The sequence below is a fragment of the Lampris incognitus genome, chromosome 21 (genome assembly GCF_029633865.1).
Source record: "Lampris incognitus isolate fLamInc1 chromosome 21, fLamInc1.hap2, whole genome shotgun sequence".
In the NCBI taxonomy this organism is placed as follows: Eukaryota; Metazoa; Chordata; class Actinopteri; order Lampriformes; family Lampridae; genus Lampris; species Lampris incognitus.
Window position 1 is genome coordinate 5,581,824 of NC_079231.1, and position 22,711 is coordinate 5,604,534.

Genomic DNA, 22,711 nt, shown 5'->3' on the forward strand with positions numbered 1-22,711 from the left:
TAGAGGATCTGGAGAGTATCTGGCTGCCTTGTCCCCCACTGAGAACCAGGTGTTGTGGTCTCCCCGCATGACGTTAACTCTAAAACCATATAAACCATGAAAACTAGATTATTCCGGCTTTGACCCTACATCAGGACCTGACAGGTGGTGGTGGAGGAGAACGGACACACACCTGTGGCCTGGGGACATCTAATGACGTCCCGGCTGCCGGCTCGGCCGTGACGAAGCCATTCAGCTTCATCACGGGCTCCACGGTGCTTCAGGTCTCTCTGTGCCGAACCAAAGAGACGAGACAGGTGCCCCAAAACAATGGCCCGAGATGAGCCGAAGATGGACATCACACCCACCGAGTCCACCGTCTCCACTAGAACCAGCGTGGGTGGATGTCCACCACTTGTTTTTTGCCTTTCAGGATGCCCAGCACTACACACAGCGATGAAACAAAGCCAAGCTGAACTTCTTTCCTCATATATCAACACAACATAGTCAGAACTTACTCTGACACTTGGCCCGTCTACATGAGGGTGAAAACCGAGTCTGGGTGTTAGAGAGCAGGTCTGTTTTAGCGTTGTGTTGTTGGGGTGTACAGCACGTCCAGGAGGCTTCATAGTAAGTTGTGGCACCTCATGGTGGCACCCCAACACCACCCTTCCATCACATCCACCATAGTCTCCCTCATCACTGATCACATTAAACTATTCATCCGACCAACAACCAACACACTCTGGTAAGAGAAAGAGAGAGAGAGAGAGAGAGAGAGAGAGAGGTGGTGAGAGAGAGAGAGAGAGAGAGAGAGAGGGAGGTGGTTGGGATGTACAGCACTTCCAGAAGGCTTCATAGTAAGTTTTGGCACCTCATGGTGGCGCCCCTTCCATCACATCCACCACGTTCCCCCTCATCACTGACCACATTACACCATCCACCTGGCCCACAACCAAGACTCTCTCATTCTAAACTCCACCATTTTTTTGCATGGACATCTAGCTTGCGGCAGCAACGTGTACTTTGCAGGATGAAAACTTGATTTTATTTTATGTTTTTAAACGGCATAATTAGCAAGACTGTGTTATTACAAATCTCCGCAGGTTCTTCGGTGGGTTTGTCATGGACATAAAGCGCAAGGCGCCTCATTACCTTTCCGACTACACGGACGCCATCAGCCTGCAGTGTCTGGCCTCCTTCCTCTTCCTCTACTGCGCCTGCATGTCTCCCGTCATCACCTTCGGAGGACTGCTGGGGGAGGCCACGGAGGGACGTGTGGTAAGAGACCACGTGAGAGGCTGGTGAAAGAGTCCGTGACCCTTCTTTCGGGTTTTACTGTGGGTGGCGGTGCAGCGGCTGATGGAAATGTGGCTGCACGGTGCGGTTTTCCTTCACAGCGCCGTGCGTTACACTCACTTCGGTGCAAACACCCAGACCAACACCTACACTTCTCCGCTGTTGGCAGCTGCTACTAGAGATGAAATGCATTGCTCAGGGGTAGCTCGGTAATAGCTTGCCGAGGGAAAAGCAGAGCGAATCCACTTCTTTCTCTCCAGTATTCTAGTCTCAAACGCTCTCCTCCAGTCAGCTGTTTCGCACAAATCTGTCTGTAATAAGTGTTGAAGTTGCACGTTTTTTATAATGCACATTAAAATGCATTTGATGAACTTGGTCTGAGTAATGATGAGCAAAATCGATCAGGAGGGAACACATAATGCTGAAATATTGCCTAGAGTGTCAAATAGAATTACCCGGAACAATGAGCAGTGAAGATGATTTATTTAAGCTCGGGGTGCTGAGCAGTCGGTCAAGTGTGGGCTCTCCTTTGGTTGCAGAGTGCTATCGAGTCGCTGTTTGGGGCCTCCATGACCGGTATAGCTTACTCCCTGTTTTCTGGGCAGCCCCTCACCATACTGGGCAGCACGGGGCCTGTGCTGGTGTTCGAGAAGATCCTCTTCAAGTTCTGCAAGTGTGTCTCCCTTTATTATGACTTCTGTTCCTAATCGTTTTTCCTAAACGTAGCGTGGCCTTGTTTGGCGAGTATCACCTTTATTTGTGTGTAATATTTTGCAAAATATTACACACAAAATACAAAATATTATGGTTAGCACGGTCACCTCACGGCAAGAAGGTCCTGGGTTCGAGCCCTGGGGTAGTCCAACCTTGGGGGTCGTCCCGGGTCGTCCTCTGTCTGGAGTTTGCTTGTTCTCCCCGTGTCTGTGTGGGTTCCCTGCGGGTGCTCCGGTTTCCGCCCACAGTCCAAAGACATGTAGGTCAGGTGAATCGGCCGTACTAAATTGTCCCTAGGGGTGAATGTGTGTGTGTGTGGGCCCTGTGATGGACTGGCGGCCTGTCCAGGGTGTCTCCCCGCCTGCTGCCCAGTGAGTGCTGGGATAGGCTCCAGCATCCCTGTGACCCTGGGTAAGGATAAGCAGTTTGGATGATGGATGGATTTGCAATAACAGTGTTGATTAATGACACCACATTTCCACATCAGGGCATATCGACCAATGCACATGTAGTTGTCCATGCTCTGATAGGAAAGTCAAATCTAAGTATATATTCTGATCACTCCTCATTGTGTGTGTGTGTGTGTCTGGACCTCCCTCCCCTCAGGGAGTACGGCCTCTCCTACCTCTCCCTCAGGGCCTGTATCGGCCTGTGGACGGCCTTCCTGTGTCTGCTGCTGGTGGCCACGGACGCCAGCTCGCTCGTCTGCTACATCACGCGCTTCACCGAGGAGGCCTTCGCTGCCCTCATCTGCATCATCTTCATCTACGAAGCCCTGGAGAAGCTGGTCCACCTGGGGGAGCACTACCCCATCAACAAGAACAACAACCTGCAGAAGCTCACCCAGTACTGGTAAGCACTTTTCTCGTCCCTGTTTGTTGGAACAACCCGGCTGAGGAGATGCTTACCTGAGGTCTGTTGAAGGAGTCCAGGGGGAAGTGAGGGGGGGCGTACACACGCTTACCTCCACAAAAGAATGCTCAATATCTGCTAATGGAGTGTTACTCCTGCAGCATATATGACCGTATGAGATGAGGTGGAAAACCCTGTTTCCCTAGAAGGGTAGGGACGGCGTTACTCGTTCACTTCCTTTCATTCAGATGGATAGTCTTCAGGCTTCGCAGACCCGTCTTTGCGGATTTGCACCTTTCACTGCTCCGACAGCGTGGTTTCCGTCAAATTTAAGACATAGCTGTGAATTCTTGCCCTCAGTGGGTGACATTACCTTCACAAGTTGTGCCCACACCCCCCACCCCCCCCAAGAATCTGTTCAAAATTCAAACAGATGTCGCTGCCTTGCAGAGGGATGTCGAGGTGCTGGGATGCCACTTCGACATCGCCCGCCGTGCTTCAGTCCCCTGCGCCGTCACCAGGCTTGTCGTGGAAGCTGTTGCGCTGCAGCACACTGTGCAGCGTCACGTACACGTGTAGAAGTGCACCCGCATCCCCGTGTTGCAGTAAAGGGCAGCCGGTGTTTGCTCCGGCATAACAAGGACAGATTGGGAAGTAAAGCACACTCAGGTTCTCAGTGATGGAGCTCGCTTTAAGGTGAGTAATCCCCCTGCAGGGCGTGGCACGAGAGCGTGCAGTCGCTGTGTGCAAAAAGTGCATACCGGCGTATAAGCTCTTCATGTCAATGTACAGTAAAGCCGCGAGCCCGTTTCACGCAGTGCGCCGTGTTAGTGGCGTGGACGACGGGACGTTTTGAGCTCGGGAAAATGACATGAGAAAATCATCTCCCTAATCTCCCTGTCGAACGTGACCTTGAACAGAGCGCAGTACTTGGTAAGTGTGTGAGGACTGTTTTTAGAGGTTTTTACTCCTCACACGTTCAAAGGTTTCAGGCGAGGCGTGCAATCAAAAGTGCTTATAGGTTTAGGGCGTCCGAGTAGCGTGGCGGCCTATTCCGTTGCCTACCAACACGGGGATCGCCAGATCGAATCCCTGTGTTACCTCAGGCTTGGTCGGACCTCCCTATGGACACATTGGCTGTATCTGCGGGTGGGAAGCCGGATGTGGGTATGTGTCCTGGACGCTGTGCTAGCGCTCCTCTGGTCAGTCGGGGTGGGGAATAGCGGGATCCTCCCACGCGCTACGTCCCCCTGGTGAAACTCCTCACTGTCAGGTGAAAAGAAGCGGCTGGCGACTCCACATGTATGGGAGGAGGCATGTGGTAGTCTGCAGCCTTCCCGGGATCGGCAGAGGGGGTGGAGCAGCAACCGGGACGGCTCGGAAGGGTGGGATAATTGGCCAAGTACAATTGGGGAGAAAAGGGGGGGGGGCTTATAGGTTTATGTGATATGCATGTCTTCTCTTGGTGATTTGCTAAGTGTGTGTGCGTCTCCGTCTGTTTTTTCCCCCCACAGGTGTGCGTGCGTTGAGCCCAGGGACCCCAGCAATGAGACTCTGCGCTACTGGGAGGAGAGGAACATCACAGCCTCCCAGGTCAACTGGACCATGCTGGAAGTCAATGTAAGAAACCCCAGACAGGTGTGTGGGGGGGGGGTACATTTGTCTGTGGCTCAGAGATACGTCAGCTTTCTGGAGTGCGACGCAAACCTCTAATGATGCCGGCGGAAACGACCATTCTCAAGTCTCCATCCTGATTTGAAAACTGAAAACTCTTCTAAAATGGCAGCCTGATTATAATATGATATGTGATGTGATGCAGCATCAGCAGCAGTGTGGATGTTGTACTGGACCGTTGTGGTGAAGAAGGAGGTGAGCCGAAAGGCAAAGCTCTCAATTTACCAGTCAGTCTTCGTTCCAGCCCTCGCCTATGGTCACGAGCTTTGGGTAGTGACCAAAAGGGCGAGATCGCGGATACAAGCGGCTGAAATGAGTTTCCTCCGTAGGGTATCTGGGCTCAGCCTTAGAGATAGGGTGAGGAGCTCGGACATCCGGAGGGAGCTCGGGAGTAGAGCCGCTGCTCCTTCGTGTCAAAAGGAGCCAGTTGAGGTGGTTCGGGCACCTGATCAGGAGGCCTTCTGGGCACCTTCCTTCTGAGGTTTTCCAAGCATGGCCAACTGGGGGGGAGACCCCGGGGTAGACCCAGAACTCGTTGGAGGGACTACATGTCCGATCTGGCCTGGGAACGTCTTGGGATCTCCCAGGAGGAGCTGGAGGACGTTGCTGGGGAGAGGGACGTCCGGAGTGCCAAACTTAGCTTGCTGCCACCGCGACCCCACCCCGGAGAAGCAGCTGATGATGAGATGAGATGAGATGAGATATGATGGCGGGGGACAGGACATGATGTGATGGGATAGAAAGTGATATTGCATGGACATGACATGACACAATATGATTTGAGCAAATACAACTGGAAAGCGGAGGATACGGGGGGACAGGATAGGATGTAATGAGGGTGAGGATGGAGGAGGAGAGGTAAAAAAAAAAAGCTGTCACATTAGATCCGCGTCAACTCCTTGCTGTTGTGGCAAACATATCACACAGAAAGACGTTGCTTAAACGCGGCTCTTTGCATTGTGTCCTGCTCCTACACACTTCCCTTTGGCAAGAGGTGGCTGAAGACCACGGGCGGATCAGAAACGTGGGCAGGATTTCATGGGATTTGTGTTGCGCATAATCAGCACAGAGACACAGAGGCGAGGAGATGATCTAACCGTCAGCTGTGGATCAGTCACATCACCGGAGGCACAGCGCCTCACTCCCACACAGACTCATTCGACGTGGGCAGGCAAATATTTGGTGGGGGGGGTGGGCAAGGTCGAAGGAGGTCTCGCAAACTGGAAGTATGCACTTGCGGCGTTTGTAAACACAAACACACGGACATGGCAGATATATACATTTGCAGAGGGTTGAGTACCGGTGCAGAAAAAAAAACCCTCAACACATATAAACATATACTGCATGCTCCCCGAGCAGCCGCCATTATGAAGTGGCAGTGGGAGTTACTGGCGAGCAGTTGTCTCTCAGCAGTAACAGTTCAGTGTGATGAGTCCTCAGATGGAGTCCTCAACATGGTATTTTTGCGTATGTAGGCAGATCCTGTGATATATATCAGTATCATGTACCTGTTGGTAAGCCTCCTCTGCAGAGGGGGTGGAGCAGCAACCGGGACGGCTCGGAAGAGTGGGGTAATTGGCCGGATAGGGGAGAAAATAAGGGGAAATTAAAAAAAAAAAATCATCATTGTCCTCCACATCCCTCTCTTTGTCCTCTTCATCACCATCCTCCCCCTCATCATTCTCATTATCTGGTCCCCCCCCGCAGGAGTGCGAGATGTTTCGGGGGGAGTTTGAGGGCAGCGCCTGTGGCCCCCACGGCCCCTACATCCCCGACGTGCTCTTCTGGTGCGTGGCCCTCTTCTTCTCCACCGTCTTCATGTCCGCCTTCCTCAAGGAGTTCAAGACCAGCCGCTACTTCCCCACCAAGGTAGGCGTCTGGCTTGGACACGCGCATTAATGCCTGCTCGCACAAACCCACACGTACACCCACACATGCACAACATACATGTACACAACATACACGTACACATGCATATACAAATATGCATACAAGTAAATGTGCACATCATACACCTAAACACACACATGCACACACGCAAGCACAGACATACACATAATGCACACATGTTGGTGTGAGGCTGGGTGACAGCTCACCGTTAACCAGCCTCCTTAAAACAGCCCACTCTGTGTGGGCGAGAGAGAGAGATGTAGAGAGAGAGGGAGAGAGAGAGATATATATGTAGAGAGAGAGGGAGAGAGAGAGAGATATATGTAGAGACAGAGGGAGAGAGAGAGATAGTATGAGCAGATATTCCATTTATGCAACCAGCCAAATGTCAAGAGTATAATAAGTGCATGTGTGTGTCGAATTGGGGTTGCTGGGAGTTACTGTGGTCTTCTAAGGTTGTGTGTGTGTGTGTGTGGGTGTGTGTGTGTGTGTAACACGGGGATCGCTGGTTCGAATCCCCGTGTTACCTCCGGCTTGGTCGGGCGTCCCTACAGACACAGTTGGCCGTATCTGCGGGTGGGAAGCCGGATGTGGGTATGTGTCCTGGTCACTGCACTAGCGCCTCCTCTGATTGGTCTGGCCAGTTCGGGGTGGGAGGGAGGGGGAGCTGGGGGGATAGCGTGATCCTCCCACGCAGTGCGTCCCCCTGGCGAAACTCCTCACTGTCAGGTGAAAAGAAGCGGCTGGTGACCACATGTATCGGGGGGAGGCATGTGGTAGTCTGCAGCCCTCCCCGGCTCGGCAGAGGGGGTGGAGCAGCGAGCGGGACAGCTCGGAATGACTGGGGTAATTGGCCGGATACAATTGGGGAGAAAAAGGGGGTGGGGATGTGCCGGTTAATGCTACAGTGGTCAAACACTTTGTCAGATGAGGTTTTCTTTTCCTCAGATGAAGGTTTACGTCTAAGGAAGGGGTTTAGCCATGCTGCCCTCTGTTGGTCGTTTTCTGTTGAATAAAGACTCCTGTAATCTGTTCACAACATTTCCATTTGTGCCGTTTCTCTGATTTATCACTGGGAGGACATTCACGAGCAATTAAATGTGTTACGTGACACTGACACGCCGATCTACAGTATACCAATGTCCCCTTGTGGTGGTAACATGTATTACACTGCAGTCTGACTGACTGTGTGTGTGTGTGTGTGTGTGTGTGTGTGTGTGTGTGTGTGTGTGTGTGTGTGTGTGTGTGTCTCCCTTATAGGTGAGAGCCATCATCAGTGACTTTGCCGTCTTCATCACCATCCTCACCATGGTGTTAGTAGACTATGCGCTGGGGATCCCGTCACCGAAGCTTCAGGTGCCCAGCAAGTTCAAAGTAAGTCGAAGTGAAGCCTCTTGTTCAGAAACACTTGAACAAATTGCCCCCTTTTTTTTCTCATTCGTTCAATTTTCCCAAAGACAATAAAACTTCTTAAATAAATGCAAAACGTATTCACTAAATCTGTTTAATTTCCATAATCGTGGCGGTTGAGTGTACGTCGATTCTGAAATAATACATTCAGAAGTGAAACGCATCCAGAAGAGAAACTGTAGAGATATTGAGGTGTATGATCATATAATCTGGTTTTATTATGAAATCAAATTCATTCAAGGTTGAATTCATAGCTTCTCTCTCTCTCTCTCTCTCTCTCTCTCTCTCTCTCTCTCTCTCTCTCTCTCTCTCTCTCTCTCTCTCTCTCTCTCTCTCTCTCTCTCTCTCTCTCTCTCCCACTCTCTCTCTCTCTCGCTCTCTTTCTCTTGCTCTCTCTCTCTCTATGACTGTTTATACCTGGCATTAACATGTGTCTTGGGTGATCTGATCACAGGTGGACAGCTCTAAGTTCAGGTGTGAATATACCCAATAATGCATCCTCAATGCGTCCTGAGATCCGATCACTCAGGCCACATTCAGAGGTAGGCTGGGACGCATTTGTCCACATCGCATTTGAAGCGTAAATGCACGTGTCCCAGGCCACATTGTGAGTTGAGTAGGCGGTCATAAAAGCCAAAACCTCCTCTTGGTTTAGGTTGGGGTTTTTTTGTTTGTTTTTTTTAACCTCGTCTGTAATTTCAGACACACATCGGACCCACAACTGTGGGAGAGGCCCCCGCTTGCTTGCACATTCAAGTTCAACTTCAGGTTCAAGTTGATTTATCCACCGCAGCACAGAGCCCGACTCTCTCAGACCCGCCGGAATAGTTAAATAATCTGAGCCTGAACCGACGTGATCGGGTCGAGCCTGACAGTCAAGTGTTTCATTCGTTCACTCACACGGGCCGGTGCGCTGCTCTCCCGCGAGCCGTCCCCCTCTCTCGGTGAGCCACCCCCCCCCTCCGCTTGCAGCCAAGGCTAAACCACACCCCCCACCACAGTGATGTATGTGTTTATTTGCATATAGAGCGGGGAAGTGAGGTCCGATCACAAGTGCTCAGTTGAGACGGAGATGTCCACTTGTGATCAGATCACTAAGACACGTGTTAATGCCAGGTATAAACAGCCCCAGTTGTCTCTCTCTCTCTCTCTCTCTCTCTCTCTCTCTCTCTCTCTCTCTCTCTCTCTCTCTCTCTCTCTCTCTCTCTCTCTCTGTCTATCCTCTTTCCTCTGTGAGGACAATATCCATCTATCTATCTATCTATCTATCTATCTATCTATCTATCTATCTATCTATCTATCTATCTATCTTATCTATCTATTATCTATCTATCTATCCTCTTTCCTCTGTGAGGACAATATCCATCTATCTATCTATCTATCTATCTATCTATCTATCTATCTATCTATCTATCTATCTATCTATCTATCTATCTATCTATCTATCTATCTATCTATCTATCTATCTATCTATCTATCTATCTATCTATCTATCTATCTATCTATCTTTTGACTGTTTGACCGGTGCCTTGTAGTATCCCTCCACCCACCTTTTCCTTTTCTCTCCCCAGCCCACCAGAGATGATCGTGGGTGGGTTATCAACCCTGTCGGTCCCAACCCGTGGTGGACCACCATCATCACCGTCATCCCTGCGCTTCTCTGCACCATCCTGATCTTCATGGACCAGCAGATCACCGCGGTCATTATCAACAGGAAAGAGCACAAACTGAAGGTTTTGATTTTTACTTTTTTTTTAAAATAAATGTTGAATAAATAAACTGTCATAAATATTATGATAATTTTTTTCTGACCATCACGACGGATCGGAAATGAAATGAAGGCCAAAGGGTGAGACCTAGACATGCGAGTCCATGTCTGCTCATGGAGGAGCTGTGTGATATTGAATCAGAGTGAATTCAGACTATTTTTAGATGAATTCTCTCACTTAGAAAAATCAAAAAAGGCAAAAATGGGAAGGTAAACACTCCACCATTTTATTATTTTGTCAGAGACTCATGCAAGTAAGATTGTCTGCTCTTTCCCTTTCTCTTCTTCCCTGTCTTCCTCTTCTTCTTCCGCTTCTTCTTCTTCTCATGTTGTTCACATTTCCTTGCACAAGACACCGAATAACACATTTATCAGCTGCAGGTTGCTGTTCTGTTCTGGACTCTGAGCATTGACCTCTCTGTGAAAAGAAACATTTCCCCTTCATGGATAAAAAGGATCAGATTTTACTCCTTTTCACCAAAAAAACGGCCCTCTCCCTTCTCTGGCCCCGTACAGAAAGGCTGTGGCTACCACCTGGACCTGTTCGTGGTTGGGGTGATGTTGGGGGTGTGCTCCGTGATGGGCCTGCCATGGTTCGTGGCGGCCACCGTCCTCTCCATCTCGCACGTCAACAGCCTGAAGCTGGAGTCGGAGTGCTCGGCCCCTGGCGAGCAGCCCAAGTTCCTGGGCATCCGGGAGCAGCGCTTCACGGGCCTCATGATCTTCACCCTCATGGGCTGCTCCGTCTTCATGACCTCCGTGCTGAAGGTCAGGCGTCCTATCGCAAACCGAGAAAAAGAAAATGTAAAAAGACTTAGCAAGGGAGCGCCCGGTTGGCATGGCAGTCTGTTCCGTTGCCTAACAACACTGGGATCGCCGGTTCGAAACCCTGTGTTACCTCCGGCTTGGTCGGGCGTCCCTACAGACGCAATTGGCCGTGTCTGCGGGTGGGAAGCCAGATGTGGGTATGTTCCCTGGTCGCTGCACTAGCGCCTCCTCTGGTCGGTCAGGGGCACCTGTTTGGGGGGGGGGGGACTGGGGGGAATGGCGTGATCCTCCCATGCGCTACGTCCCCCTGGTGAAACTCCTCACTGTCAGGTGAAAAGAAGTAGCTGGCGACTCCACATGTATGGGAGGAGGCGTGTGGTAGTCTGCAGCCCTCCCCGGCTCGGCAGAGGGGGTGGAGCAGCGACCGGGGCGGCTTGGAAGAGTGGGGTAATTGGCCAAGTACAGTTGGGAGAAAAGGGTAGGGTGGACTTAGCAAAAGGTGCTGGGCTGAGTGTTTCATCCCGTACGATAAAATGGGATACAGCAAGTATGTTTCTCAAAGTACAACAAAAGTAAAGTAAAAGTACACTTGTTGTAAAATGGGTACACTCAAAGTGAGGTACACTTTCTGAAGTACACTTTCTAAAGGGGCCCCCTGTCCCATGCAGCAAAGCTTGTGTGATTCAGTCATGACATTAAGCCTATCTACACTAATAACCAAACAATAATAATGATAATAATAATAATAATAATAACGTATTAAATTGGTTAAGGTGTCACTGTGTTGCTGGGAGTCCAGGGTAGTACAGTTGCTACTAATGTTGTGTGAAAATCAAAGGAAGTTAATTGAGTCAATTAACCGTGCTTGTGGATAATTCACCGCTAACTTGCATGCATTTTATTGTTCCTGATGCTGTAAGCCCCACCCGCCTGGCACTCCAGCAGGGTTAAAACCAACGCTTCAGATTATTAGTGAACACATTTGGCGCTCAGCCTGATGAGAACTTGTTGACCTCTTTTTTTGCACATGCAAGCCAAAGACAAATTTCTGCCTTTTGCATGCAAGAAGTAGATGGTAAAGTATTTTTTACTCTAATCTATTCTAACTATTTCTCTGTTCGTCTGTCTTCAGTTCATCCCCATGCCCGTCCTGTACGGTGTTTTCTTGTACATGGGGGCTTCGTCGCTCAGAGGCATCCAGGTGAGCTAATCATATTCTCATCAATGATTTGATAGATATCACATGGATAAATTATTACAAAACAAAATATATGAAATGATGTTTAAATAACATATTGATGATAAATAGTATCACTGCAGTACTAATTCATTTGCTGTTTTTAAGTAGACAGTAGTTAAACACGACATTGACCTATCTGATTAATGATAATGAGCTACATACTAAACTTTAAATTCCAGAGAGCATTGAAATTGCTTTGTGAGCCGTTGGACCAAGATAACTAGGTAAACCTGTTTCTACTGTGTGTTGCTGAAAAAGTCTTGATTAGATAATTTCTGACCCAGGGATTAGAAATTGGATTTGACATCATACCACTTTAAATAGACCAGCGCCCGTTTGTTGTCTGTGCAGTTCTTCGACCGTCTGAGGCTGTTTGGCATGCCGGCCAAGCACCAGCCGGACTTCATCTATCTCCGTCACGTCCCCCTGAGGAAGGTCCACCTCTTCACCATCATCCAGCTCAGCTGCCTGGCTCTGCTGTGGATCATCAAGACCTCCAGGGCTGCCATTGTCTTCCCCATGATGGTGTGTGTGTGTGTGTGTGTGTGTGTGTGTGTGTGTGTGTGTGTGTGTGTGTGTTGCGTTAACAAGAATGGATCTCAAATGATTGACGTCTGCTCTGCCCCCCTCCCTCCCTCCCTCCCTCCCCCCCCATCCGCTGCTTCAGGTTTTGGCCCTGGTGTTCATTCGCAAGCTGCTTGACTTCATCTTCACCAAGAGAGAGCTGAGCTGGCTGGACGACCTGATGCCAGAGTGGAAGAAGAAGAAGCTGGAGGACGCACAGGAAGAGGTAGAGCACCGAGCGTCCCGCTGTCGCCGATGAGCGGTGGTGACGTCAGTGATGTTATTTAAATTCACACCAGAGACTATATGTGCACTGAGGGAATACGCCTAGGACTTGAGAGGGGCATGGGAAAAAAAACTGTCCCCTCACGGTGAGGGGGCAAAACGAATGAGAGAGTAAACTGAGTGTCCAAAACCCAAATTTAACTAGGGGGCGCCACATCTGAGCTCTGCTCATGGACCGTATAACAGTCTGTCTGCTTCACTTAAAGCAACAGTCATGAAGATGGTTGCTTTATGTTTAACCGATCAACACCTGTGGCTGTACTGGTAACTGCACTGGTGTTGGACCACTCTAAATGCTAGAGGTCCGTTTGAGATGAAGCAGTTGCCATGGTGACAGCATCGCTGTTGTGCCCTGGCCACTGCTGTTGGGGTGAACACCTGCCTCCCCACTGATGCTGTGCTGTTGTGTCTGTTGGTAAAGCTCTGCTCTGAGCCTGGTCTGTCACGTCCGCTTGTTAGCCACATCCAGTCCACTGTTTCTTCAAGCTCTTCGCTAACCGCCTTATTGCTCCACGTTTGGGCACAGTGGTTAAAAAACACCAAGTTCTGAGAAAGTCCTCCTGGGTAGTAACCCTTAAAATGAACAACCCCATACATGCTCATGATTTAGATATCTGTGGGTTGGCTATTCTCTCAAACATGCCGGGGGAAGAAGATATCGAAAAGAAGAAGTGTTTGCAAGTACATTTTCTGGTACTTTAAATCTGTAACTTTTAGCGAGGTGATGATTTTTCATAACAGCGTAGTAAAAAGGCAAGCACCGATTTGAAGAAGGTGTTAGCTTGGTTATTGCACTTCATTTACTCTGTTGAATCGTTTTTTTCATTTATGTAGTTATTTGTGTCATCAGTTCTCTTCTCTCTCTCGCCCTCTCTCGCCCTCTCTCGCTCTCTCTCGCTCTTTCTCTCCTCAGGAGGAGCACAGCATCATTGCAGAGGAGGAAGGCATTGTACAAGTCCCGCTGGAGGGACACTATAAGTAAGTCAGTGATATGCCGCCGCTGTCATGTCACGACTTACTAACTCCAATTTTTTCGTATTATACAACAAAAGTCCAAAAGTCAACATGTCGTTGAGCTTGTGTTATTTTCCTAACAGTGAATGCAAGATGCAGTGATCTGAATGTTCAGCAGCAATCGTGGGCTTGGGAACCCATTTAGTCACTCACTTCTTTGCAAGGCTTCATACAGCGTCTTGTATCCAACCTTACATTGGCTTCTCGAAAGCACTAAATAAGGCCAGGGCGTTTGGGTAGCATGGCGGTCTCTTCTGTTGCCTACGAACACGGGGCTCGCCGGTTCGAATCCCCGTGTTACCTCCGGCTTGGTCGGGTGTCCCTACAGACACAATTGGCCGTGTCTGCGGGTGGGAAGGCGGATGTGGGTATGTGTCCTGGTCACTGCACTCACGCCTCCTCTGGTTGGTCGGGGCGCCTGTTCAGGGGGGAGGGGGAACTCGGGGGGGAATAGCGCGATCCTCCCATGCGCTACGTCCCCCTGGTGAAACTCCTCACTGTCAGGTGAAAAGAAGTGGCTGGCGACTCCACATGTATGGGAGGAGGCATGTGGTAGTCTGCAGCCCTCCCCGGATCGGCAGAGGGGGTGGAGCAGCGACCGGGACGACTCAGAAGAGTGGGGTAATTGGCCGGATACAACTGGGGAGAAAAAGGGGGAACGCCCCCCCCCCCCCCCAAAAAAAAAAGGCCAGGGCATAGTATTCACAAAAGAGCAAGTGTCAGGTAATAATATTGAGTTGTTCATATGTACCAACCCAACAACCCACCCCACCCCCCCACCCCCATGTCTGTATTCCATAGTGGCAGGGTTTGGTTTGTTAACTGACATGCTCACAAAAGCCCTTTTCTCTCTGACGTCTCTGAAGGAGCGACCCCGCCACAGTCAACATCACTGATGAGATGTCCAAAGGCTCTTTCGGGAACGTGTGGAAGAGTGTCAACCCCGAGAGCGCCAAGAAGGAGCCCAGCGCTAAAAGGTTAGCCTCTTTAGCCCCGCCGGCCCCCCCATCATGCCCATGCCCGAGTGTCAGATTACCGCGTTGAAATTAATTAGCATTTCATCTCAGCTACCGGATCACTTCCTTACATGCATTTCCAGTCATTTTCCCCAGGAACCCCAAGGAGCTATTGTGTTGCGATGAAAAGACTTGTCTGAAAACAGCACATCCATAGCCCTGTTTAGTTTCTCACGTACTCTGTGGACTAACCGAGCTTTCCTGCCTGACTTTCTGAATCCATTTCCACCCCAAAGCTCCCCATCCTAACCCCCTCAGAAGCTGATATCCAAAGGTAAGTCAGTCCAGACCCCCGTCGGCACAGGGCAGTCTGTATCGTGCTTTGCATTCACTTTTACTTCTCGGTGTTACCTGCTGCATGTTGGTGTAGGCAGTGCAAGCTGTGCACCCCCGAGGGGAGCTGATTAAGAGTAAACCGCCAACCTGAGCGTAGCGCATGTGAGCACGAGTCTTGTGTGTCCGGTTGGTGCATCGTGAGCAAACGGATGGACAGTCTGTTTAGACTGACGCAACAGCATGACTCAGATATCCTTACTTGCATTGTGTGGTGTCTAATGCAACCTTCTGCATGATGTAAAACTTAAGCAATAACACAAAAGCATTGTGAGTCTGTGTTTGGGGTACATGCAGTGCTTGAAGTAGAAGAAAAATATTTATATTTGTGCAATGTGCAAGTACTCTCCTGGTCGATGGGTTTTTTTGGGGGGGGGGGTTTCCCCCTTTCTCTCCCCAATTGTATCCGGCCAATTACCCCACTCTTCCGAGCCGTCCCGGTCACTGCTCCGCCCCCCTCTGCCGATCCGGGGAGGGCTGCAGACTACCACATGCCTCCTCCGACACATGTGGTGTCGCCAGCCGCTTCTTTTCACCTGACAGTGAGGAGTTTCACCAGGGGGACGTAGCGCGTGGGAGGATCACGCTATTCCCCCCAGTTACCCCTCCCTCCCCGAACAGGCGCCGCGACCAACCAGAGGTGGCGCTAGTGCAGCGACCAGGACACACACCCACATCCGGCTTCCCACCTGCAGACATGGACAATCGTGTCTGTAGGGACGCCCGGCCAAGCCGGAGGTGACACGGGGATTCGAACCGCCGATCCCTGTGTCGGTAGGCAACAGAATAGATTGTCACGCCACCCAGATGCCCCCTGATTGGTGTTTTTTTTTTAAACACTTGGGTATTCATTTGTTAAGACAGAGGGAAAGGAATGATTGGGGTTTTTTTTTTAAAATGCAAAAATTAAAATAAGAATATGAGCATGAAATTTAAATACAGAATAGGAGGGAGCTCATTAGAAATGGTGGTGTGCCAGAGGAAGTCCCTCGTAGGATGTGGAGGTGCCGGTGTGGTGGCCCACTTCAGGCACTGCATAGTGAGCTGTGTGTACCTGCATGCCGGTCGCACGGGGCAGATGAAGCCTCCGCGGGTTGCACGTCAAACCCGCGGCCCCCCCCCCCCTCCGTGGGGTTCACATGTCCCGCCCACTTCCGTTTGTTCTGCTGACAAATGCGGTCGTTTTTTTTCCTTCTGTCACGGCAGCTCATCCGGCGGTGGCGAGAAGAGACACAAACGGAGGCGACACGAGAGGAGCTTGGACCGGGAGACCAGTTTGTGATGACACGTACCGGCTGTGCCGCTGTGCCCGTGGAATGGGAGACGAAAGCAAAACACGAGAAAGGAAGGAAAAAAAAAATCTGAAAAAATTATTCCGTGCCACACTCGACCACCTTTGTACTGTTCTGCACTGTGTTTTCGTCGTGTCAGTATGTGTGTAACTTACGTAAGAGGGAAAAAAAAGAAAAAAAAGAAAAGAAAAAGGAAACCTGTCGCGAACAGTGTTACCGCGAGAAACGTCCGTCTTCTTTTTTTTCTATGTACCTATGAAATATATGATTATATATCAGCGTGTGGTGACACCAGCATCGGGCGGGCGTGACGCGAGAATTCGGCGACACCCTCTCGCCGTGTCGACGGGCCAATTCACTAAAACATTTTAACCGATTTTTAAATCCGCTTTACTTTATAACGGGATCATTTGTATTTTGTATGTTTTTGTATTTTTTCAACGACAGCGACAGGAGCGAGCTGTCCTCGTGGGAACCGGGGCCACGGCGGACTTCCGGTCCACGCGACGTCTAGCGCCACTATTGAGCGGGGGCGCCTCACAGTATGTAGACGGAAGATAAAAAAAAATGGATGTTTGCCAATATTTACCTTCTTCACCAGTACCTAAAGCAGTCAGCCGATAGAGACGAGCTCGTGCTTTTTTTTTGAAACGTGTTAAATACACATTTTTTGTATGTATGCTGTAAATGTTTTAGACCCGTACACCCACTGTCGTTTGAAGAAGGGCCGTGTGTGGGGATGCATAGCCCTGAAAAACAAAAACACCTTTACCTGCTCGGCCTCGGCCTATTGTTTTTTGGGGGGGGGGGTGGAGGGGTGGGGGGGTGAACTCTTTGCAGGAACCCTAGTGTGTTTTCCAAGGAAGGTCTCTTGTTGTCGACCCGTCAGTAGGTGTCATCCGCGGACATGTGATCTCCCCTTCCGAAACGACCCTCCAAGTGTTAACATGTAGAGAGCTGAATGGTTCACACACACACACACACACACACACACACACACACACACACACACACACACACACTGAGAAGGTGGAGCAAACTCGACTTGTCTCACCGCAGCCACCTCTTGAGATGCAATAATACCTTTTTCTGAGACGGGCGACACGTAATATTAAACGGTCAAGACTCTTAACGTTGTACAATACATAGTATATTTTATTCATGTAAAACGTTGCTGATATATTACTAACCTGGCGCCGGCGGGCGGTGACGGCAGGTTTTCTGTTGTCGATGTTCTTTCTTCCCCCCCCCCCCACCCCCCACATTGTATCGTCGTCCAATCGATGGATCTTAGTTAAGTAGAGAAACTAATAAATGGGTCAAGAATATACGCGAATCAAGATATTTTGACCACGTGTGTGTGGAATTCTGCCTTAAATTTGGTAGTGATAGACGGAACACTTGTGTTTAATAATTTAAGTCAACTTGTATAGGGAAATGCCGATTCGGACTTGTTGTTCAATTGCGGTTTGTTATGTGAGAGCGCGAGAGCAAATAAAGAGATGATGAAAAAACAGCCTTCCGTCTCTTGGAGTTTATGAGCGGGTCTGAGGACAGGATGTTGTGTTGCTCTTAAGCCCACTGAGGCAAATTTGTAATTTGTGATATTGGGCTATACAAACAAGATTTACTTTATACACGAAGCAGTAAATAATGTGATTAGTTTGTTAACACGGGGTAAGGCCAGCTTTTGGACGGTGCCCCCCCCCCCTTTGCAGCGTTCAGGGGCCAAATGCTGTTGAGACGGGGGGGGGGGCTTCTAGGGGAGTCCCCCTACCGTTGCAAAATGTTTGGTTTTCTGCAAAGTGCACGGTCATATTACAGGATAAGAAGGAGTTGCACTATTTCACCTGATGTATTTGCAACTTTTACCTTTCGAAGCAACGAATTGCATCACTGCAGCAGTGATTAAGGTGTTTTGTCCCCCACCCCTTTTTTTTTTCTCTCCCCAGTTGTATCCGGCCAATTACCCCACTCTTCCCGAGCCGTCCCGGTCGCTGCTCCCACCCCCTCTTGCTGATCCGGGGAGGGCTGCAGACTACCACATGCCTCCTCCGATACATGTGGAGCCGCCAGCCGCTTCTTTTCACCTGACAGTGAGGAGTTTCACCAGGGGGGACGTAGCGCGTGGGAGGATCACGTTATCCCCCCTACCCCCTACCCCTCCCTCCCCGAACAGAGGAGGAGGCGCTAGTGCAGCGACCAGGGAATGTTGAATGTGGGTAAGTGAGATTGGGGGTAATTGGCCAAGTGCAATGTCCAATTGGGGAGAATCCAAACACACACCCCCTCCCCCCAAAAAACAGCCATTTATGTCTGGGGGGGGACGCTCGACCAAGCCAGAGGTAACACGGGGGATTCGAACCGGCGAGCCCCGTGTTGGTAGGCAACGGAATAAACCGCCACGCTCCTCAGACGCCCACATGAGGGCTTCTTGACAGGATCAGTACAACACAACACAAGCACATTGTAAATAATTTATTTTTGCAGATGCAATTATACAATCAAACTAATGCCACTACTAGACTTTTTGTTTTGTTTTTTTTGTTGCAGTTTTCCACTTCCTCTGCCTGAGTTTGTATATGCTTTTGTGCTTTTTTTTTTGTTTCGATGCTAAAAATGTAGAAAATAATTTAACATTTGTAGAAAAACAACATTTTGTCGATTGCTTGACTCCTCTGGCGCGCCACAAGGACGGTGGAAGAGCACGGTGTTCACACAGCGCAGTAAAAAGGGGTGGTCTCGGACCTTGCGTCCACGTCGCAACATGCAACGCAAATATGGCTTCTCTATTCCGTTAAGGTGTGCAGCACGCCGAGGGACGCCGGCGGGGACCTGCAGTGGGCCTCCTGCTGAACGTTACTGGGGGGGAAAAGAAGAAGAGAAGGAAAATCAAAGTCACACCGAGGCCGAGATGATGATGTTGGCCTTGTCTCTGTTGTAGTCCCCATTACCTCTCCTGAGGGCTGGGAGGTCATGACCCAGAGTAAATAGTCCTTTGCAGCCATGGAGTCCAGAACCTTGTTCACGTCGCTGGTGAAGCTCCCGTCTACGTGTCTCCTGCTGAGCGCCTCCCTGTGCATTTCAAGATGGGGGATATTTACACGCAGACACACAAGACAAACGCCGCTCGACACGGGTCGGCGACTGCGCGCACGGAAACCTGCTCGTTTCGCAGCCGGTTCCCCCTAAAACCGGCCCCGTCGCCGTGACGTGATTCGTCGGGCGCTGTCAACTCGTGGCCGAGTCGTATGATGGGTGACGGGGGTTGCGTTGCTGTGATCGTTTCGTGACCGGTTAACAACTCTTTGGGCAATGTTCAGTGTGCGTGGCCCTTGTTTTTCTACCCTAATGGGGACCGAATGGCCCCCATTAGAATAGAATAACCTGAAACCACCTACCTTGTGGGGACATTTTATGGGTCCATCCGAACCACTTATCCTGCTCTCAGGGATGCTGGAGCCTATCCCAGCAGTCGTTGGGCAGCAGGTGGGGAGACACCCTGGACAGACAGCCAGGTCATCGCAGGGCCCCACACACACACACACACACACACACACACACACACACACACACACACACACACACCTAGGGACAATTTAGTATAGCCGATTCTTCTGACCTACAGGTCTTTGGACTGTGGGAGGAAACCGAAGCACCCGGAGGAAACCCACACACACACACAGGGGGAACATGCAAACTCCACACAGAGGACGACCCGGGACGACCCTCAAGGTTGGACTACCCCGGGGGCTCGAACCCAGGACCTTCTTGCTGCGAGGCGACCGCGCGCGCCACCGTGCTGCCCATTTTACGGGTCCCCGTGAGGAAAAGGGTCTATTTTAGGGTTAGGACTTGGGTTTAAGGGTCAGGGTAAGGGTTAAGGATCACTTCGCTTATGGATCGTCTTCTTGGACCGTCACTAAACGGCTTGAGTCCAAACTGGACGGGGCTTTCGCCAGAATGCTGCGTGCTGCACTACATGTATTCTGGAAGAAGCGCCCTCCAAAAGAAGCGTCTCTATGGCAACATACCCGCCATCTCAAACCCTATCTGAGAACGAAGGGTTCGGTTTGCTGGTCACTGCTGGAGGAGCAAGGAAGAACGCTCTGCTTTGGGCACCCGAACATGGAAAGACACGCGTGGGAAGGCCTGCAAGAAATTACATCAATCAACTTGTCGACAACACAGGATGTGCGTGTGAGGCTCTTCCGGCTGCCATGCAGGGTAGAGACGGGTGGCGTGAGCGGGTCAGAGCCACCCGAGGATACTCGACCTGACGGCGATGATGAAGGGTTAAGGTTAGGCATGTAGTAGTTATGGTTAGGGTTCAAGGCTAGGGAAGGAATGTAGTCAATGAGGGGTCCCCACAAGTATATAGGTGTGTGTATGTGTGTGTGTGTGTGTGTGTGAGTGTAAGAAAAGACTTGGGTGGTAATCATTACCCAAGTCGCCATACGACGTGACACACACACATACTTTCGATGTACAGCTGACACACATGAATCAACGCAGTGCAAAGGTTCAGGTGATTTATTATTTGCAGGACACATCGGTACACAAGCAGAGGCCTTAAGACGGGAAAAGGAAAAGACGACACGGCAAAGATCCCACACACACACACACACACACACACAGTTGATTAGCTTCTCTCTCTCTCTCTCTCTATTTTTTAATCTTGGCATCAGGATGATTGGTGTGTAGCATTGTAGGGGGAAGGAAGGAGAGAGACCCTACGCTGTGCCAGCTTGTCCAGATTTGAGCATGGCGACGAAGTTCTTGACGGCCTGGTCCTGGAGGTAGGAGCTGACGTCACTGGTGTAGGTCCCGTCCGCGTGGCGCTTTGCCGCGGCGCTGCGTGGACACAACGAGAACTCTGAGTTAGGACAGGAAGGAAGAAGCTCTCATTTTCTCCTTTTGATGCTAAATAAAGCAGATGGGAGCGTTACAGCTTATGTCAGAGAGTCTTCGAGAAGCACCAAGTCAAGCCTGTTTTACTTCAGAAGAATTCTCCAAACCATCGTGTTCCTGTAGGAAGGGTCAGCGATGATTTTGTTTTTCGGCAATATGTATTGCCACGACACGACTTCACCAGGTATAGTATGCCGTTTTAAACTCTCAAAGCTGCATTTGCAAAGAATTGATCAGCCTGTCAATGACTCGGGTGGTTTCGGGATAGGACAATATCGCCGTCATTAAATCGAGACCAAATGACGTTACCTATCGGATGCACCGAGAACGGTTTTCTTCACGAGTTATCGTGCTCATTTTGTTTTCAGTCAAACAGTAAGGGAGGGGCCTTGCATGACGACCGGCCCTCTTTATCTCGCGCCGCACCCTTTGTTATGTGCCTACTGCAAATGTGTATGTATCACGATGTCGATTATTATGAAGCCCTATTGTATGTCCGTCCCTCTATTATCCGAACCGCTTATCCTGCTCCCAGGGTCGCGGGGGAGGCTGGAGCCTATCCCAGCAGTTACTGGGCGGCAGGCGGGGAGACACCCTGGACAGGCCACCAGGCCATCACAGGGCACCCTATTATATAGTCATACATAATATATAATAATATAGTCGTGTATTATTAAGCCCTATTCTATGGCAAAGGTTTGGTCTCATACTACACACACACACACCTGTTTTATGGTGTATTGGTATGAGTGGAGTTTGAGGCGCACAAGACACACTTACCCACTCCTCTTGTTGTTCATCAGCCAGCGGACAAAGTCCTGCGCCGTCCTGTCCTCCAGGTATTTGCTGTAGTCGTTGGAGAAAGTCCCCTCCGAATGTCTCTTCGCGTCCGCCTCTCCCCTCGGCTCGTCCGCCGCCACGGTTTCGGCCTCTAAACTGGAGACGGGACGAACAGCATCATGTACGGCGCCGCCCGTGAACGTCGCACACTTGACGGTGAGATTGTTACCCCGGTCATTTTAATTAGCCTAGGTGGGAATTTTGTCACCCTGACCTTTAGATGGAGGACAAAGGGGGAATGTGCTGCTTTCGGCGACAGTCACACACACACACGCTGCACAAAACACCTGAGAATAACCCGGGCTAGCCGAGCCGCCAGGTGTGGGACCGGCTAGGCCCGGTGTGTTTACACGGCAGCATGATCCCCCAGAACCCAAACCTTGTCATGAAAAGGGTCCTTTGCCACGACTGTGGAGCATTTAGGCTGGCCATTCATTTGTAAATGAGAAACGTTAACACAGTGCAACCCTGGGTAAGACATGCAGCATCCTCAACGATTCCTTGACCCTTGGATGGGGGACGGGGGGTGGGGGTGGGGGGACAGGGTGGGGGTGGGGGGTGGGAGACATATGCATACATTCACACGTTTCTTTTTGTCTTTAGATTTCGACCGTACCTTGACCTGTCGTCGGCCTCCAGCAGAGGAAGCTGCCAGCTGGCCTGCAGATGGACCAGGAGCAGGACAGCACCGACCAGAGACGGGACGCTCTTCATCGTTGACACCTAATCCGCAGGTATCCCCCCCCCCGCCGCCACACGTGGAACAACAGGGACAAGACGCGTCAGAGACACGGACGCACGCGCGCGCGCGCGCACCCACCAAGTTGATTGGCTTCGAGATGAGGTGACAAAAGAGGCGTGC

The 22,711-nt window shown here is 50.4% G+C and overlaps 2 protein-coding genes across 2 annotated transcripts in view; one reads left to right on the forward strand and one right to left on the reverse strand.

Annotated features, from left to right (window-relative positions):
• LOC130131478 (sodium-driven chloride bicarbonate exchanger-like) overlaps positions 1-16,254 on the forward strand; it is a 55,082-nt gene extending 38,828 nt beyond the window's left edge. The window contains exons 13-27 of the mRNA XM_056301162.1: positions 1,086-1,260; positions 1,818-1,951; positions 2,599-2,844; positions 4,359-4,464; positions 6,226-6,387; positions 7,669-7,782; positions 9,390-9,551; positions 10,103-10,354; positions 11,487-11,555; positions 11,946-12,119; positions 12,262-12,384; positions 13,357-13,421; positions 14,324-14,434; positions 14,710-14,747; positions 16,013-16,254. Coding sequence (XP_056157137.1) covers positions 1,086-1,260; positions 1,818-1,951; positions 2,599-2,844; positions 4,359-4,464; positions 6,226-6,387; positions 7,669-7,782; positions 9,390-9,551; positions 10,103-10,354; positions 11,487-11,555; positions 11,946-12,119; positions 12,262-12,384; positions 13,357-13,421; positions 14,324-14,434; positions 14,710-14,722 — 1,906 coding nt within the window. The 3' untranslated portion in view covers positions 14,723-14,747; positions 16,013-16,254. The remainder of the gene's footprint in view (positions 1-1,085; positions 1,261-1,817; positions 1,952-2,598; positions 2,845-4,358; positions 4,465-6,225; positions 6,388-7,668; positions 7,783-9,389; positions 9,552-10,102; positions 10,355-11,486; positions 11,556-11,945; positions 12,120-12,261; positions 12,385-13,356; positions 13,422-14,323; positions 14,435-14,709; positions 14,748-16,012) is intronic.
• Positions 16,255-18,887: 2,633 nt separating this feature from the next.
• LOC130131779 (glucagon-1-like) lies at positions 18,888-22,563 on the reverse strand. The gene is made up of 5 exons (XM_056301560.1): positions 22,466-22,563; positions 21,790-21,945; positions 20,834-20,952; positions 19,003-19,192; positions 18,888-18,960 (listed from the first exon to the last, which is right to left on the reverse strand). The coding sequence occupies exons 1-5, from the start codon at positions 22,561-22,563 to the stop codon at positions 18,888-18,890; spliced, it is 636 nt and encodes a 211-aa protein (XP_056157535.1).
• Positions 22,564-22,711: the final 148 nt, after the last annotated feature.

Excerpts from the sequence above, each read along its gene's own strand:
- LOC130131779 (XM_056301560.1), bottom strand. The coding sequence starts at position 22,563 with ATGAAGAGCGTCCCGTCTCTGGTCGGTGCTGTCCTGCTCCTGGTCCAT. Across the intron at positions 21,946-22,465 it reads GAGGCCGACGACAGGTCAAG|TTTAGAGGCCGAAACCGTGG; the intron begins GTACGGTCGAAA and ends TCCCGTCTCCAG. Across the intron at positions 20,953-21,789 it reads ATGAACAACAAGAGGAGTGG|CGCCGCGGCAAAGCGCCACG; the intron begins GTAAGTGTGTCT and ends GTGTCCACGCAG.